The 18,697-nt window shown below is 36.2% G+C and overlaps 2 protein-coding genes and 1 long non-coding RNA gene across 4 annotated transcripts; all 3 read right to left on the bottom strand.

The window, feature by feature from the left end:
- Positions 1 to 560: 560 nt before the first annotated feature.
- On the bottom strand, positions 561 to 4,285 carry LOC147763826 (uncharacterized). The gene is made up of 2 exons (XM_086995376.1): positions 3,178 to 4,285; positions 561 to 2,621 (listed from the first exon to the last, which is right to left on the bottom strand). The coding sequence occupies exons 1-2, from the start codon at positions 3,890 to 3,892 to the stop codon at positions 934 to 936; spliced, it is 2,403 nt and encodes an 800-aa protein (XP_086851502.1). The 5' UTR covers positions 3,893 to 4,285; the 3' UTR covers positions 561 to 933.
- A 1,030-nt stretch (positions 4,286 to 5,315) lies between these two features.
- Positions 5,316 to 17,792, bottom strand: LOC106170186 (uncharacterized). 2 transcript variants are annotated; one of them, XM_086995386.1, is made up of 3 exons: positions 17,000 to 17,792; positions 15,362 to 15,413; positions 5,316 to 5,709 (listed from the first exon to the last, which is right to left on the bottom strand). In XM_086995386.1, exons 1-3 carry the CDS (start codon positions 17,507 to 17,509, stop codon positions 5,690 to 5,692), a joined length of 582 nt encoding a protein of 193 aa, XP_086851512.1. In that variant the 5' UTR covers positions 17,510 to 17,792; the 3' UTR covers positions 5,316 to 5,689. The 2 variants fall into 2 exon arrangements, with proteins under 2 accessions (XP_086851512.1, XP_013405411.2); XM_013549957.3 differs by lacking the exon at positions 15,362 to 15,413 and having other exon boundaries at positions 16,269 to 17,792.
- On the bottom strand, positions 6,716 to 14,896 carry LOC147763825 (uncharacterized). The gene is made up of 5 exons (XR_015331037.1): positions 14,640 to 14,896; positions 14,183 to 14,273; positions 13,225 to 13,310; positions 7,580 to 7,720; positions 6,716 to 7,414 (listed from the first exon to the last, which is right to left on the bottom strand). It is a non-coding gene; the product is annotated as an uncharacterized LOC147763825 (long non-coding RNA).
- Positions 17,793 to 18,697: the final 905 nt, after the last annotated feature.

Raw genomic sequence — 18,697 nt, 5'->3', positions numbered from 1 at the left:
AGCACAAGTTCAGGCTGAGCCCGGCCAGGTCTAGATTGTTTCACTAGTTTATCAATATTAAATTTGTATGAAGATTTCCCTACAGTCATATGTTTTATATCCATTAATTGGATTGACTGACATCTAGCACTAGTCACTAATAAACACAAAGTTACCAATTTTAAAGTGAGTTCTTTAAGTGAGAGTTTTGATGCTGGAGATAACTTCTTAAGGTAATCGAGAATTGTTTTAACATTCCATGTGGTGGTATGTCTAGGAAGGCTGGGCCTAGTTTAGGAAGGCTGGGCCTAGTTTGGAAAACTGCCTTAATGAACCTTTGAATTAGAGGATGTTCACCGACCGTGAAAAGTTCATCCTTCAAGGTGGTCACTGCTGAAAGGGCTGAACGTGCAGTATTCAGTGCTGAATAGCCCAAATTGGGGTCATACATATCAGCCAGGGCCCGGTTGCACCAACCGGTCGTAAGTGAGGCGTAGCAGTTGCGCCGGCGTAAACCGGGCGCAAAATGCTACGCCCGAGAAAAGCCAGTTGCACCAAACTGGAGTAGTGTTTACGTCGGTCTTAACTTACAGGGTTCATACAGCAAAGCGAAAAGCAAATTCAAGGACTTTCAATGACTTTTGAAGCTATAATTCAAGTACTTTTCAAGGACTTTTGAATGTTAACGAAAATTATCACCATCTATTAGTGTTCTCCCCTTTCTTTCTAATACCCTTTTTAATTACTTAATTCATACGCAGCAGTTTCTTCCAATGCCCATAACCTCTGACACTAATCGGACCAAAATCGATTTAATTTCATTTTATCATAATAATTACATGTATTCACAATTAGTTGATAATAAAAACAGCAACAATTTAATCAAGGTTTTCAAACTTTTTTATTGCAACTATTCATGTGCCCTCACATCTTTCAATATTACCATCACCAAGTTTAACTTTTGAGTTTTTCAACTTTATCAGCTAGTTCATTTTTTAACAGTTCCAACTCTTTCATTTTCTCTTTAATAGTCCTTCGGAAAGAGTTTGATTGCGTAACAAAACTTATCTGACCAGTTGTTTCTGCTTTTTCAGCTAACTTGTCAGCTTTTTCAGCTAAGAGATCAATGTCTGATTGTATTCTTTGTTTTTTGTGCTTTAGTTCTTCTATTTCTTCACATCTGTCTTTCATTTTCCTCTTTTCAGCATCAGTTCTCTTTTTTTCACGCTCGCTTTCTAGATATTGTTCATATTTCCGTCTTGAAGAAGCTGCAGAGACAAGCAGAGCATTTGTAATTGGCACTTCCAATACACCGCCCTTAGATTTCACATAGTCACAGATAATCCTCTGGGCAACAATGCTTTCCTCCTTCAAGTTTTCCACCTCTACTTTTTTGTTAATAGAAAAACCCCTCTCAACATTGGCTTGGCCATGGGACAAGACAAGCAGCATCCTACATACTTCAAATAACTTACAGTACTGATCAACCTTCATGTATGTACTCAAAAACTCGTCAAGTCTATCAGTGTTTTGATTGAAATTTGCAAATTTATCTGAACCAAATACTGAAATATTGTCTAGAAATGAATCATACTGATTTAACACAACATCACAGTCATTTTCATCTAGCCTGTTTGCATTTATCAACAAAGTAACAACTTTCTTCATCTTGACCCTACATTCATCTGGATGGGGGACCATTTCTTTGGGGTTCAGGGCAGAAAGATTCCTCACTAGAGAATAGGAAATTGGACATTTGGTCAGCATGTGCTGAGTGGTTTTAACCAAGAAGTCCTTGCACTGCATTCTAAAGTCCATCACATTTCTGTCACTTGGCTTTAAGGGTGCAGCTACATGTTGTGCTTCTTTTAGTGCTTTCTCTGTTAAAACACCAAGGTCTACTTTGCTGTAGCTGAGGTGATTTTGATCATCACTGACATCTATCTTTGAAAGCTGATCCACATTTCTGCATGCTGTGAGTACTTCTTTTTTGATGAACCTTCTCATCAGAGCCTTCACTAAACCTGCTAAGTCAGCAGACAAGAAAGGGACCATAGGTTTATCCGTCTGGTAAGAAGCCAGAAAAGGCTGAAGGTGGGCTGATACACATTTGAAAAACTGCATTTTGGCCTTGATGAACTTGTCATTAACAGCTTCCTTCACAACACTAAATGATGTGTTTACAGGTTTGGTCACCTTTCCGCTCTCAGCTGCCTTTACATATTTTTCCACGTCTTGCCACACTGAAAATGCCCTGTCACAAACGGGCACATTCTCAAGCCACCTGTGGCTGCAAAATTTCAATGGAAAAACACTGCTCCCAGTAACTTTTGAGTAGTCATCCCTCCTTGCAGGAGAATCATGAAACAAATAGTACAAACTTTTGAAAACATCATCAATTTTCCATTTCGACGCGACACCACCAGCCTTGAAACTATTGTGAACTATATGTAGGCCACAGGAGCCAATGTTTATTATTGAAGAATCGTAATCATTGGACAATGTCCTTTTAAGAATGTCAATGAATTTCCAGTTAACATTTGGTCCATCCATGCTTACTTGGATCATATTCCTAATGTCAAGTCCACTTTCTAAAACTCCCTTGCTAAAATGTGTCATCATGTCCTCAGCAGTAGAATGGCCTAAAATATAAAAGTCAATATTTCAAAACAAATTAGGACTTATCTGAAAATTAATTTCTTGTTTCTCTTCATTCAATTCCAATTTTGACACTTTTGCAGTATTTATCCCCACCATATAACTCTGTGATATTCAATGTTTCTGCTACTCAGATAAATTAATTTAGCAATTCATTTACTGATTTTAATCTTAACTAATTTTACATGAAACTAAGCCTTCCAGATAAAATGAGACCCAAGGCAGATTTGCTGTAATCTCACAGGTCAAGGAACTTAAAGGTTTATTTAAAAAAAGATTTTAAAAAATATGTTAGCAAATTTCCAAGCTAATTTATTTGAACAGCAAAGACATTGGCCAAAGTCACCACATAATTTTATTTTGATTTGCATTAAAAATTAGTTACAGGGTGGAGGGGAGAGGGATACTGCAAAGTTACCCAAATTTTCTCATTAAAATGGTAATATAATTATAAATAGTAAATACTTTTCATGGAGTTTATTTCAAAAAAAAAAAAAGAAAGAAACTGCTGTCCCTTTAAATTTCACTTAAAATACATACCCAAAAACTGTGACCCAAGGAAACGTGTTGTCACTTGGTTACCATCCCAATACCTCACATGAATGTCCATTTGCTTTTTCTGGCTCTTTTTGTTCAGGCTCTCATCAAAAAGAATGGTAAAGTAACCCTGGATGTCCTTCTTCAACAATTGCAGAAAATAGTCACTAATGCCAAAGACACACAAGTATGAGGTCTTCCTTGAGCTGCATGAGAATTTGGCGGCAACGGCACTGTCCGGAAACATTGTCTTAAACAGGTTGCCGATTTCGTCATTAGATGAATACGAGCAATGTGTTGTCACGGTTCTCAGTGCCCACAGAATCTCAGCTTTTAGCACCTCGTTGTTATTGAAATGAGCTGCAATGCTTACCGATGCCTGTGGTTGACTTTCTGGAGCTGGTATCATAAGTTCATTGCACAAACTGGAACTAGTCGGCTGACTAGTGGTAGCCGGTTGCACACTCAGACTTTGTGCAGCTGATTTAGAATTCGTCTTATGCCGTTCCCCCCTTTCGTGCGATTTCAGAGCACTTTCTCCCATGCTTGAAATGTCAAGTGCCTTAAAACAAACGGTGCAGTTTGCTTTGTGAATATCTCCTTTAAAAGCTTTGACCCAAGGATACTTTCTTGTCCATTCTTTTTTAAAAACGCACTTTCCCATGATAAAATATAACGTTATTAAAATCCACGTGAAATATCGGTACATGTTATCCATTCAACAACTCTCGCGGTCCACGTGGTCTCACGACTCTAAAACGAGGTTCCTACATGCGAAATAGAGGCCCCATGACGTCATCGCTTCGTGAGGAATCACCAAGTATGGGAATCCCCATTCTTATCGATCATGCTAATTTCTTTTCACTTCGGCGAGAATAACTAAGCGAATTATTATCTATATTTGGAGTAAGAACTAATCGACATGCAATATCATTATTGACCAATAGTTTATTGAACAAATTCAAGCACTTTTTAAGGACAAAAATAATGAAATACAAGTACTCTTCAAGGAAAACGGCAGTTTCAAGTACTTTTCAAGGCCACCAACCAAATTCAAGGCACCAAGCTAAATTCCAAGCACTTTTCAAGCCTGTGCGAACCCTGACTTAGTCGTAAATTTACGCCTGCTAGTTAGGTGGAGTAAGTCGGTCGTAGCTCGTTTTCCACTATGGCTAGGCTGGCACAGAGAGAGTTTGATGACAATTATCGTAGTTAACGTAGATTATGTGGGTTGTTTTTTGTTTGTTTCTTACACAAAACTTCCGTCTGTATAGCTTGGTTTTTAAAAAACTAATTTTATACACTTGGCTCTCAGCAGTACAGTTTCTTTAATTCTTTTCACAATTTTTGACAAACCATAACTAACCATAGTCATTTTTATTCACATTTTATATCATTCATATTTTACTATATATAAACATAGAGACGAAAGCTTAAAATATCAACATTTTAAGGCTCATATAATATGTATTAGGTCTCTTGTATTTCTCAATCTCCAAGATGTAAGCTCGATTGAATTAAATGATACCTCACGGTGTAACCATAGCTTAAAAAGGTCATGAAATTGTAGTAAAATTATAAAAAGAAAGCAATGCTGGCTTTTTTTGATTATTTTCAGACTCAAATGTTCCAATAACAAATGTGAAAGTGTTCAAATCCATTAATAGAAATAATAATTAATAATAATCCATTAATAGTACTGCCTCCAACGTGTTTTTCTCATTTACAACAGCATACTATAATAATATTTTGATTCGGAATATATTTACGATTTTATTGCTATATATCCAAGGCAACAGCAAAGTTAACGTATTTTAACGTTCTTATTTCTAAATCAAAATGGAATAATGTAGCTCATGAATTTCTCCGTCACTGAAATGCTCCTTTTGTGTTTATTTATGTCATCATTCCATTATGACTGCAGCTGAGAACTCCTCATTTGCCCAATTATACCATCCACGTATTGTTGGCCAGTGGCGCAACGGAGCGTTACTCGGGCGTAGTTACGACGATCAGTTTTTGTCTTTGTGCAACGGGCGTAAGCAGGGAGAGTAAACCTGGCGCACGGACGCCAGGCGTTGCGGTTTACGACAGTCGTAGCCGAGTAGATTTACGCCCTGTTGGTGCAACCGGGCCCAGAAAATTAAGTACCTGTGTAGAAGTGGGGCAACAGGCATCAATGTTGTGGAGAGAGGTAAATTTAACCCATTTTTGGAGATACACATTGTACTGTTTGGCAGTGCCTGTGCGCCATGATTTTGAAATTATCTCCTGAACGCGCGTCGATACTCCTTGTTTTCTCAGCTTTTCCCCGATAATAAGCAGGCCATTATCCTGATTTTGGCCCACAGTGGATGTGGGCAACTGAGATCCGATGGAAGTCTCAACAAAAACTTTTTCCTGGGTAGAAGCAGAGGTGGTGCTGCCAGCATTCTCAGAAGTCGAGGGTACCAGGTCTGTGTTGGCCACTGTGGCACTATCACGATGGCTCGGACATGGTCTTCCTGCAGCTTCCTCAGGACTCTCCCCAGCAGACTAAAAGGAGGGAACATGTATATTAGTTCAAACTGATTCCAATTCAGAGAGAATGCATTAATGGCAATGGCTTGTGGGTCAGGTCGCCAAGAAACAAAAGGTATCATTTGATAATTAATCCGTGATGCAAACATGTCAATAACAGGCTGGCCAAAATGTTCAACAATATGTTGGTAAACCGCAGCCTGAAGTTGCCATTCTGTCCTGTCATTAAACTTCCTACTAACTTTATCTGCCTCAATATTAGCAACACCTGCAATGTGAGTGGCACTCAACCAAATGTTTCTAAGTGTACTCCAGTGCCAAATGTATGGTGGCCCCTATTGGATATTTCGACTTTTCGACTTTTAGAGTTTGCGACTTTTAGAGTTTTCGACTTTTCGAGTTTGCGACTTTTAGAGTTTTCGACTTTTCGAGTTTGCGACTTTTAGAGTTTTCGACTTTTCGAGTTTGCGACTTTTTTACCAGTCATACACTGGCTGCGCGTAGGAAGATATTCAGAAGTAAGAAGCAATGAATGAGGTAGATCTCGACGAAGTCAGCCAACTGGTCACTTTTTGGCCATAGCAACACTAACATTTTTAGATATCTCATGTCACAGAAACTGTGCAACTTATTCACGTCAATGGAAGGTGGCTTTTCGCATGAGAAAATTGACTATCAAGTTTCATTAAAATCTAACCTGGCAACTTTTTTACCAGTCGGAAAACTGGCATCGTGATACTAGCCGTCAGATGTCAGTGTTATTTGTTTATCAAGACAAGAGCAACTGATAGTTAAAATGTACTTCTTGTTTTGAGAATACATATGGAAGACAAGAAACATATACGATGTTTGTATAAAAAATAATAATGAAAAATGAAAAAAAAACTCCGATATTACTTATCATTATTACTTATTAATTACTTATAACTTATTTTGTCTTATGTCAACTTTTTAACAATTATGGCAAGTATATTTTTATTTAAGAAAATCTATAATGAAAGAAAAAACAACTATGCACATGTATATATATATATGTGGTAATTTATTAGCAACAAAATGGGCATTTAGACCATTATGCCCATTAAACAAAAGAATTTATTGCACATTTCAGGCATGCAACCACTTCTTAAATGCTTGTACCAATTTCAACATTTAATTTAAATTAAAAATTTTTAAAAATCATATCATAAAAGTAGCTTCTAGCAGATGTATCTTAAATCAAGTTTTTCTAGTTAAAATTTATCTGTCTAGATGGGAGTGTACCCCTCAGCTAAATACTATTTTAATTTTACAGCAGCTAAATACTATTTTAATTCTACAGTAACATTACAATAACCTTGATGTTCTCAGCAGATGAGATGCTAGTATTAAATAATTTTTAATCAGTTGAATTTAAATTGCACTGATGTCACTTTCCATCTTTATTTAAATCAGGCTTTATCTTTGGCAATAAAAAAGCAAAAAATCCACGCTGCCACCAGACAATGGCAACACACTAATATATGCAGACATAATTTTAGCATATAAAATACCCCAAGCTAAATATATAATTGTACAGTAACATCTAGGCACATGAGACATTCAACCATTTGAAATTAAACAACAGACACACAAAAAAAAAATACATAAAATGTCCATCTCTTGTCTCTTCTTAACAGCAAACAGTATGCATTCCTTGTATGTCCTTTTGATCAGTATGTGGCCCTTGCAATGCTGTTATCTGAAAAATGAAACAAAGCTAATTTTAAAAATTATTTCACACAAATTCACATTTGAATGTTTCAAAGGTTTTATATTCCAAAGCAACTTTCCTCATTAAAACTACTTTCTTAATCATCCACCTTTACATATATGCAATTTCTATACTACGGGCTGTATTTCATACCTTGGCTATCAGACCATAGCAGAATCCATAGTTTATACAAGGTATGTGGGCAGTCAGCTGGTAAGGTGTGGTTAGGTTAAGACTTAAGAGTTTTATTAAAGTTGTTGAAGACCTCTCACTTCCTGTCTCTTTTTTCATTTACTGAAAAATATAAATAGCACATTAGTAATCTGTCTTATCTAAATAAAATTCAACTGATTAAACACCTGTAATAATAAAATCTTTATTTTACTCCGACAATTAAGAAAGTTCTATAAATAGTGTGTAACTCTACCCTTGACAAATAATAGCATTCATTGAAAAATTGAGAAGTTTAGATCATGGTGAAAAGCAAATCAAAGATCAACTTCAAGGTCTCAGTGAGATTTCCAGAATATGACCTCCTATACAAGTTCAATAGTAACTATGGGCGTATCTCTGCCAGTTTTCGAGATATAAGGGATAGAAAATTTGCAAAGTTCAGTTCAAAAATATATTTCCATGTAGGATTTGTCTCTCTATTATAAAGAATAAAACTGTAAGGCACTCTTATTTTTGTTGTACCACTCAATGAGAAAATTACAATTAAAAAATATGAATTAAAAAATACAGTATGTGTAAAATTCACAACTGTCTGTGATTTTTCATTGAAAAAAACAAGTACCTAGTCCATTTGATTTTGATAAAATGTCGTTCATTTTTTAAAGAAATTTGACTTGCCCCATTAAGAATATATACAATTTTGTTGTTGAAGATATATCTTTGTAAAAGTGTGCAACCCAAAGCAACAAATTTTCAAACCCAAAATAATTCTGTAGAAACACCTAATGAAATACGAATATAATAAAATCAAATCAAAGCCTATGATCAAAGATTGTCACCTAGATTGAATCATCTATTATTGATATTTCAATCTAAAAGTGTGCAACCCAAAGCATTCATATTCTCTAAACCAAAATAATTATGTGGACACATCCACTGAAATTTTAAGGAAATCAGCTTTGACATCAAGGTTGGATCATTTATTACTGACACATCAATCTAAAAGTGTGCAACCCAAAGCATTCAAATTCTGTAGCCATTCAAAATTCTGTCAACAATAAAGCATGCCTAGCTATTTATGTTTGCGTGTTCGAATTGCTTTTCAATAAAGCATGCCTAGCTATTTATGTTTGCATGTTCGAATTGCTTTTTAAGTTCTGCTTCACTACAACTATTTTCACTATCACTGTTTTCTTTTATAATTTCTTCACTACATAAATTATCTAAGCTATTTAAACACTCCCCTTCACATACACAACTTCCAACAACGGTTGCCACATGTGGTCTACCTTCCTACAACTATACACCCTTTCATTAAGAAATTAAAATTATCCTGTGCAGCATTTTCTAAAATAAAGACAACCTAAGAGACAGACTGTAAAAAGCTAATAGTCGACTTCTGTAGTTCCCTGCACCTACTTCATCAAGAGTTACTACAGCAATTTTTCCAGATATAAAGTCAGCATACCTATAAAATACAGAGTAGATTGTTTTTTTACCAAATCCCCTAAAAAACGAAACATAATCACACCCAGAACATACTAACAAAACCTGCATAATTTACCCACCTTTGACCTATCTAACCTACTCAAGTCGGGATCATTAACTATGTAACCATGCAACCTATTAACATTAACATAAATTTCCTCATACAACTTACAACTTAATTTTATCAAAATGTTCTTACCTAGGTACTCTCTGCTATCATACAAACCAAGCCCTATTTCTAGTACATCAGTATCTGGTGATATGATAATCATATTATTTTCTGAACTATTCAGACTGTGAAGCCAGACTAAACTGTCCCCTTCTTCATGATTTGAACTAAATAAAGCATCCCCCCTAACAGAACCACTGACAGCTAACTTGCATATGTCATTATAACTACCAGCTACACACAACCTAGTACTCCTATATCTCAGTGTGACTGTTCACAGTGAAACTGCAATAAGGTATCACCAAGGTAGGCTATTAGTTTACCCTTGGTAGATCTAGATATTGCTTAAAAAATCATGCCAGACTGCTGGTAAAGAGGTTTCATGAGTAATTTCTTCCACATTTAATCCTAAGCAACCCTGATCTCTCCTATCATGTTCAACTTGTTTAGGATAATATTTATTTTTGTCCACTGGTTTATCGAAAACAACATGAATTTCCACAATATCTTTGACTTTAAATAATTTAAGTATATTCTCATGGCCAGAAATGCGCAGCATTCACGCGATACGCGAGGGCGCAACAGTAGGGCTTCACGTGACTCAACTAGCCAATCACAGCACAACAATGGCATCGCACACAGACTCTGTGATAAGTGCTCAGCCCATTGTCAAGTAGTGTTAGTTCATGGTAGCAAGCGTCTGTTATGTGCAGAGAAGTTTATTATAATATATATTGTTCTTATTGTTACATTATTAAATCTGACTCTGTATCCAAGTAGTAACTATACTGTACCAAGTCAGGTACTGATGATGTGCAGAGGTCATATATTCCAGAATAAGCCATTACCACTGATTAATAACTTTTATTTTTGTTTAATATGTTATTCATGAAAGAGTTCATGAAAGATTATTTTAATTTGTTAAATCGTGATCTTATTCTTTTTATATTCAAATAATTGAATAATGTGGGTAAAATTGGTCTTCCACTTCTTATTTGCATTTTTCCTTTACTACAAGATTATTTTGGAACAGTTGCAGCATTAAAAATTAAAACAAATAGCAATCTGAAAGAAGAATTTTGCATAATTATTAAATGATGATAGGAATTTTGGATTAAGAGATTAGTTAAATACTGAGTAGTGATATGGTCAGTCAATTTATGTGGAATCTGATAATATGATTGAAAATACTGATTGAATTCTTGGCCTTGCACTGGGCAGTTTTACATTTGTGCCAAGTGCTTTTTTGGACTCCATTGTACAGTGGTAAAAGTTCTTCAATTGCCATGAAAGTTTTAAATCAGATTCTGTATGGTGCTGCTATCTGCTGGTGCTATCGGCAACGAATTAATTTGCCTTTGTTTCTGAGTGAATCTACCGTCTAAAATCACTATTACTGAAAATATTTGCGTTTTGCTGAGGGTAGGCTAGGCAATACATGGCAAACTTCTTAGTACGTGTGTACAACAGAATTTTTTAAAAAACCCTAGCGATATTTGGTCAGGAGTTGCTTGAAGCATAGCACAGCGTTGCTGTCTATCGGCATCAGGCCGTTAGTTTGTCAATTCTCACGAATTACCCACGAATCGCGAACCCATTCATTTTCCTATGGCAATCTAGCAACTCATTAAAAATGCACACATGCGCAGTGGGCTAGACGTGACGTCATGCAGTGCATTTCTGGGGATGGGGGTAGCGCTAGCAATTTTTTTCACTTAGCCAAATCACCACATTTTTGTCAGTTTGTTATCAAAATGGTTATAATTTGGCTAAAACATCAAATCAAGCCCTTTTTCTTTAACCAATTTAAGCCAATTTTAGCATTTGGCTAAATTGGTGAGTGTTAGCGCTACCCCAGATATTCCTATTGTAAAAAGATTGTGCATATTGTTTGAAAGTAATGGTAATGGTGGTGCTATTACCTGAAACATTGCATCAATAACTATGTTAGTATAGGCAATTTCTTTAGGGAACCCTGTATTAAAAGCTTGTGGGTAATTTGATTGAAAAAAAAATGTCTTGATAAAGACTTATTTCTTTTATAGGGGGGTCCATCTTCTCCATAGGGGGATCCATCTTCTCCACATAAAGCTAAAGGGATTGGTATTATTTGTTGAACATTTAGTGGTAGTGCTTTTTCCTTTTTTTGCCCAATTAAGCTGTTTCCTTGAAAGGATAATAACTCTTCATATGAGATCTATATTTCACAATAAAAACATTGTGAACAACTCATAGAAATATGATATACCACAAAAACGGCAGTTATAGCTATTATTCTGATATCTGAGCTTGTCTTTAGACCATGTGACCTCCACTGATGGCTATTCTCTGTTATAATATCTTAAGAGATTAAAACAAAAAACAAACTTTTTAGAAAAAAACAGGGACTAACTTTGAATGTAAAAATGGATACATTAACCATTGGTAAGTATGGGAAAATTGTTGTTTACTCCAGGAAAATTCATTTTTTGTCCAAAGCGAAGAGTCCCTTAATTATCCCTTTAAGGACGCTCTCTCATATTTCAAATTTCATATTTCTGCCCTAGCGATTTTGATTAAAATTGTAAGACAAAATCTTCTTACCATTCATAAAAAGTAGGTAAAGGTCAATTTCAAGGTCACAGTTAGATAGCCAATATATGACTTCCTATTCAAATTTAATAGTAATTATGTGCATATCTTTGCCAGTTTTGAAAGTATAAGCACTGAAAAAGTTGCAAAGTTCAATTCATGATGAAAAGTAGGTCAAAGGTCAATTTAAAGGTCACATTTAGATTGCCAGTATATGACTTCCTATTCAAGTTCAATAGTAACTATGCACCAATCTCTGTAAGTTTTGGAGATAAAACGGAATGAAAATTTGCAAAGATCAGTTCATGGTGAAAAGTAAGTCAAAGGTCAATTTTAAGGTCACAGTTAAATTGCCTCGCATGACTTCCTAGTCAAATTCAATAGTAACTATGGGTGTATCTTTGCCAGTTTTGAAAGTATAAGCATTAAAAAAGTTGCAAAGTTCAGTTTATGGTGAAAAGTAGGTCAAAGGTCAATTTTAGGGTCACAGATTGCCAGTATATGACTTCCTATTCAAGTTCAATAGTAACTATGGGCATTTCTTTGCCAGTTTTGGAGATTTAAGGGACTTAAATGTTGCAAAGTTAATGGTTGCAAAGTTGATGGTTGCAAAGTTCGTGGTGAAAAGATATAAGGGACTTAAATGTTGCAAAGTTAATGGTTGCAAAGTTAATGGTTGCAAAGTTCTTGGTGAAAAGAAGGTCAAAGGTCAATTTCAAGGTCACAGTCAAATTGCCAGTATATGACTTCCTATTCAACTTCAATAGTAACTATGGACCTATCTCTGCCAGTTTTGGAGATATAAGGGACTAAATGTTACAATTTTGGAGTTACAATAATGCCATAAATTTCCAACAAAAAAATTAATTGAAATAAAGAAAAGGTCATTTTGGTTGAAATTCTTGAAATGGGAGGTGCTCAGAAGTTCTTGATGTTCAAATTTCATAAAATAATGGCATTTTTGACCCAAAGTTGTCTGCCTTGCCAAGCCTTATATTTTATTTTCCAGGTCAAATCCAAGGGCATATTTGAAATCTCCACATATAATTGACTTTCAGTCAGCCATCTGTAGAAATTTTTCTCATAATTCCTTCGATATGGTAGATAATTAGCATTTAATTTTGCCATTTTTGGACAAGGGTGCACTGCAATGAGCACCACATCTAGACCCCAGCACCGACAAAGCCCAAATTTAACGTGGAACGAATTGAGATTATAGGTGACCTAAATCCAAGAGATGGGTATGCAGGTCCTTGTAGTCTAGGAGGAGACGGTAACATGGTGGCAGAGAGGGCAGAATGATCCAGACGGGACTAAAACCATGTGTACCGCCAGCGCCTACGCTGGTGGTACAATAACAAAGCTGAGTGCAAAAAAAAAAAAACGTTTTCTGTACCTTTTTACAGATAGACCATACTTTTTCTTCAGTCGGGACCACATACCACGATAACCAAGACATCTGCCAGTTCCTTCAAGTTCTTCCTGCAAAGGTTTTACAGCAAAACAGCCTCAGAAAATGAAAATCCATTTTCACATGTTTAGTGACAGTACATGAAAAACAAGCATTTAAACCTCATTTTCACAAGATTCTACATAATAAACCACATTCTCAAATTAAAAAAAAATAGATTACAATAAAGACAATGATTACAAACAGTCTAATTCTTACATAAAACCCATTATAATTAAAATAATCAATAGTAAAATAGTAATAAATAATATTATAGAATAGTAAATTGTAAAATGCATCTTCTATAATTATCCAAGCTTATAAACTACATTATTTGCAACAAGGCATGTAAGGCAACTGAAAATGTTGCTTAAAACATGAGTTACTAATTTAATAAACCCTATCTTCACTGTAGTGGAGTAAGAGTTACCCCCTGATACTGATTTAACAAAAAATAATTTAAATTTTGGACTTGGTAAACATAATAATATTAACAGAGTGTTCATTGGGCTCAACGACTGGTATATTGCACTGTTTGTCAATTCATTTCAGAAGCTGAGATCATAAGCTGGACATCAAATTTTTGCATGGAAAAAAAAACAGGCATTCCTCAGTGTAACATGCTATAAAGACTAAAATGAGCTAAAAAAGAATCATTCAAAGACACCCTGGTGCATAGCACGAAATTCATGCACTACATGTAGCACTCCTATTGACAATTCAGATATAGGCAAAGCATACCAGAATCACCAGTAAGAAGTGCTTGTACATGAATTTTGCACTACCTGGTGCAAAATGAGAATAAAGGCCAAAACTTGCAGAAGTTTTCAAATTTAACTACATGTATGAGTTAGCAGGATATTTAACATTTTACAATCATATAGTTTCTCTTTAGAAGACTCACTCTCATTGCATGAATCACTTCAGGTAAATCCTCTTCAGTTGATTTTCTTCTTAAGTTCAATTTGACAAGACGTTTCCTCAAGTAGGATTCACTAAGTATGAAATGAGAAAATATGTATACATTGTACAACAATCTAAATAAATACAAAACATGCAAATATATATCTTTAGGCCTAACATAAAATGTTTAAATATGCAAGAATGCAAAAGCTTGATGAAGGGGGGGAGAGAAAGGAGGGAGCAAAGATGACATCTTTTTGCAATATAAAATACAAATAAATAAATGTGCAAAGCCCTCGAGGCTTAATTAAGCACTGAAAACTAGTATTACATTAGACTACATCCGGATACTCCCCCGCACCGACGTGACCCCTTGCATAATCAGTTACAATAATTAAGTTTGATGAGTGAGGATACTAACCTTTCCAGTACCATATCATAGGGGAAGTTACACTCACCTTACATATGTGCCATGGGCAAGTGACAAAGTTTTAGCAATCTCAGTTGCTGTGTATATCCTGCTTTGAAATAATAACTAGTAATAAGATTTTCCATTGCTTGCTTTCCGCGTGCCAAATGTGCAGAAGTTCCGCAGCAAAAAGCTGTCCGCAGAAAAAAGTCGAAAAGTCGCAAACTCGAAAAGTCGAAAACTCTAAAAGTCGCAAACTCTAAAAGTCGAAAAGTCGCAATATCCAATAGGGGCCACCATACAAATGTCCCTAGCCACCTTGTTACAGCTTAAGCTATGACTACCTCCCATATTGTTAATATAACATACAGCAGTCATATTGTCAAGTTGCAGGAGAATGTGAGTATCACTCAAGTCACTGCACAAGGCCTGGAGTCCTAACAAGGCTCCTCTTAGTTCAAGATAGTTAATATGCTGAAAAAGGTCACCAGCTGCCCATTTACCACCTGTCGGTTCTGTACCTTCCCTAAATGCGCCCCAACCCTTGTTTGAGGCATCAGTTTTTAAAATGATAGTTGCACTGCCTATAGCTATGGGTTGTTTATCTATATGTGCCTTACTAATCCACCAAAGTATGTCCTGTTTTGCCCTGCTTGATATTTTCATGGCAGCATCAAAATTGCCAGCATTTTTCCTAAGAGCCAGTATTTTATCTAGTTCAAGGTGTCTGTAATACAGTTTTCCCAATTTAACACCTGGGAGGCAACTCACCATGGTTCCAACTAACTGAGCTGCTTGTCTGATCTTGCATATGTGTGAGTTTATCAGTTTAAAACCTAAGGTTTTAATTTTATCAATTTTTTCCTGATTGACCGCTATTGTCATTCCCAAGTGTTCTATTGTTTGTGTAGGAATAATGGCAGATTTCTTGATGTTTATGAAAAATCCCAGGTTTCTTAACAATTTCAAAGTTGCCTGAATATTATTTTGGCATTGTTGCCATGTATCACCAGCCAGAAAAATATCATCTAGGTATGCACTGGACAAGTGGCCTTGACCCCTAAGATAAGCAAAAACTGGTTTGAGCAATAAGGTCCAATTCCTGGGTGCAGAGGCTAACCCATTTGGCATTACAGTAAACCCATAGAGTTGGCCATCAAATCTAAATTTCAGAAATTTTTGACTTTCTTTGTGAATGGGTACAGAATAATAAGCATCTGTCAAATCAATCGAGCCCATGAAACATGAAGGTGACATCAAGTTTACACAAGACTGTAAGGTATCCATTTTAAAATGTTTGTAATGAACATTGTGATTGAGTTTTTTCAGGTTGAGGATCATACGAAAATTGCCGTCTTTTTTGGGCCGTAGAAAAATAGGAGATACATATTGTCCTGGCTCCTCTTGTGATAGCACAACTACTCCTTTTTCTCCAAGTTTCAAAATTTTTTCCTTAACTATCTCTTTTTCGGAATTGCAAAACTTGCATTCATTTGGTTCAAGGTGCTGTACTGGCAAGGAATTAAACTCAATTCTATAGCCTTTCACCATGTTCAGAACATTAATATCAGATGTGATTTTTTCCCCAATTAGATAAATGATTTTGTATATTCCCAGCAACAAAATCTATAGAAATAGGATCAATTCTTAGCATGTCACAAGAAGATTTACTGCTCACCTGTTCACTGTCACTCAGTGAGTGAATGAGGGATAGCTCTTTTGGCCTTTCGGCTGAGAGCCCTGGTGAAATTTTTGTTTGTTGTGTGCCACATTCATCGGCCGGCCTCTGTAACTGCTGAGGTTTGTTCCTTTGGCACTGTTTCCTTGAGACTGTCCTAAAAAAGGAAACCTCTTGTCTTTTGAGTATTCTTGATGAGTATTATACTGGCTAAAGTGCCTTCTTTTCCTGTTGTTACTTGTATTGACAGTTACTGTGGCTGACACTTTATGGGACTTACTCAATTCTTCAACAGTCTTTTCTAAATCTTCTCCAAAGAGTAGATCAGTGACAGGCTGCGTTTCACTTGCCAGAGACTTAAATTGTGGTTTTAATCCTGGCTTAAGTAAGGCTCTCCGTCTCAAGTCTAGCTCATGTGATCCATCTGCTATTAATGCAATAGCGTCATCCAGAATGTCAGCAATTTGCGTTTTCTCCAGTTTATGGATATCGTTTTTCAGCCTTACAATATGTGTTACACCCTTTAACAGGGGCTTTTGGACTTTTTGTAACATAATATCCTCCGTTTTAGTTTCTTTGGAGAACGTTTGGAACAGGCCAGGGTTGACTCTGACCACATCCAGCCTGCTGCAGTTTGAAGGTGTTTTGATGCTTTCCATCTTAGTGGCCCTGTGATTTTGGTTCATACCAAGCTGTAGCAGGTCTGTTACTCCTTTTGCAAGTTTGGCATTTATTTCCGGTCCGTCCGGTTCAGGTTTGTTGGCGAGTTTTGCTAAACTGTCAAACTGTGAGCTGTCAATGCACTCTGCACCGCCGCCATCTTGAGTGTTAATATGCGACGTGTGCACGGCTACCATTTTAGATAGCTTGCATGGAGGTTCGTCTGAAATCTGATTTTCCTCAATCTCTCCATCACTGAGCTCGAATGATCTATTCTCTGCCTCGTAAAAATCATACTCCTGCTCCACCAGGGCATTATCATACGCAGATTTGAGCTCGGTGACGATGGGAGTCACATGGGCAAGGCCTGCTGTGATGGTTTTCAGTTGGTCTTGAATAGACTTTAAAGTCTTTTCCATAGCTTTTTCGCTGCTTTTGCTGCTTTTATGAGAGCTACTGCCATGTGAATGGCTTTTTGAGCTGCTTGCATGTCCATCTGAAGACTTGGAAGAATGCTCCTTCTTCTTAGAGCTCTCTTTCTCGCTAGCCAACGCTAGGTTACATGTGCTTTCATCAGCCATTACGGCAACCTAGTTCCGAATGGTCTAGCTTAGCACCAAAAAGGCCTTACGCCCAGTGCTTAAGGGAGGAAATCTCCCAATACGTTCTTCAAAAGAACGATAAATCAATTGGCAATAAAATATAAAGTTCTTGGTGTTGATTTGTCGATAGTATTATGAAAAATAAATATAACCACCGAGGTACGAAAGAACTGTGTTGACGCTTCACAAGTTCGCAGACACATGATGCTTCCAGTGCGCATGCGCAATCTCGCGGGATCCATCATGCTGTATGATAAGGTAGAATCATAAAATATTACTGCTGAAACTGGCTAATACTGGAAGAAGCAGTTCGATTTCTATTTTTCTTTTCACAATTATTTAGTAACCATAGCTAACCATTCATTTTCTTTCCACTTTATATTATCCATATTTTACTATATATGAACATAGAGACGAAAGCTTATTATATCAACAGTTTAAGGCCATATAATATGTATCAGGGCTCTTGTATGTATTAAACAACAAGATGTAAACTAGCTTATTTAAATGAAATAACATGGTGTATTTATACATAAGTAGGGCATGAAATTGTTGGAGTTAAAGGTATTGTTTTGGCATTATTTTCATAATCAAAAGTTTGAATAACAAATGTGGTGTTAATTCAAATCCGTTTTTATGGAAAATAAAGTTCTCAGAATAGTATTTTCATGGTTTTTTGGAAATCTCAGGGATCAATTACGGCACACACACACACACTAGAGAAAACAAATTTATTGCTCTTCTTCGCACTTCGCAATTTTTATGGATGGTGAAAACGAGTTGTGCGTTATTTCACTTTCAACTTCAGTACAAAGTAGTATCTACAATACACGTGAACTAAACAAATTGTTAAATTTTGGGATTTAAATACATGAAATACACTCTGCTTTTGATAAAACAACAATGTATAGGTAAATCCTTTCATCTTAGCATGTGTAATCACAGGTGTTATGTCCCAATCCTGTTTCGTTTCCTCCAGACTCGCACTACAACGAAACCACTGCTATGTTAACCCTCAATCACCTTTCAGGGGCCTCGCAGGCCCGGACCCATGTATCTCTTGCTCTCTCGTCGTTCGCATGAGGTTTTGAGCCTGTTCCTTTCATGTAATCCTCAAGCAACTTATACCCCATCAATGGATAAATAATTAGTTTTGAAATAATTTAC

Source organism: Lingula anatina, chromosome 1 (assembly GCF_051362555.1).
Source record: "Lingula anatina isolate TDL-2025a chromosome 1, LinAna3.0, whole genome shotgun sequence".
NCBI lineage: Eukaryota > Metazoa > Brachiopoda > Lingulata > Lingulida > Lingulidae > Lingula > Lingula anatina.
This window is presented reverse-complemented; position numbering and strand designations above follow the sequence as displayed.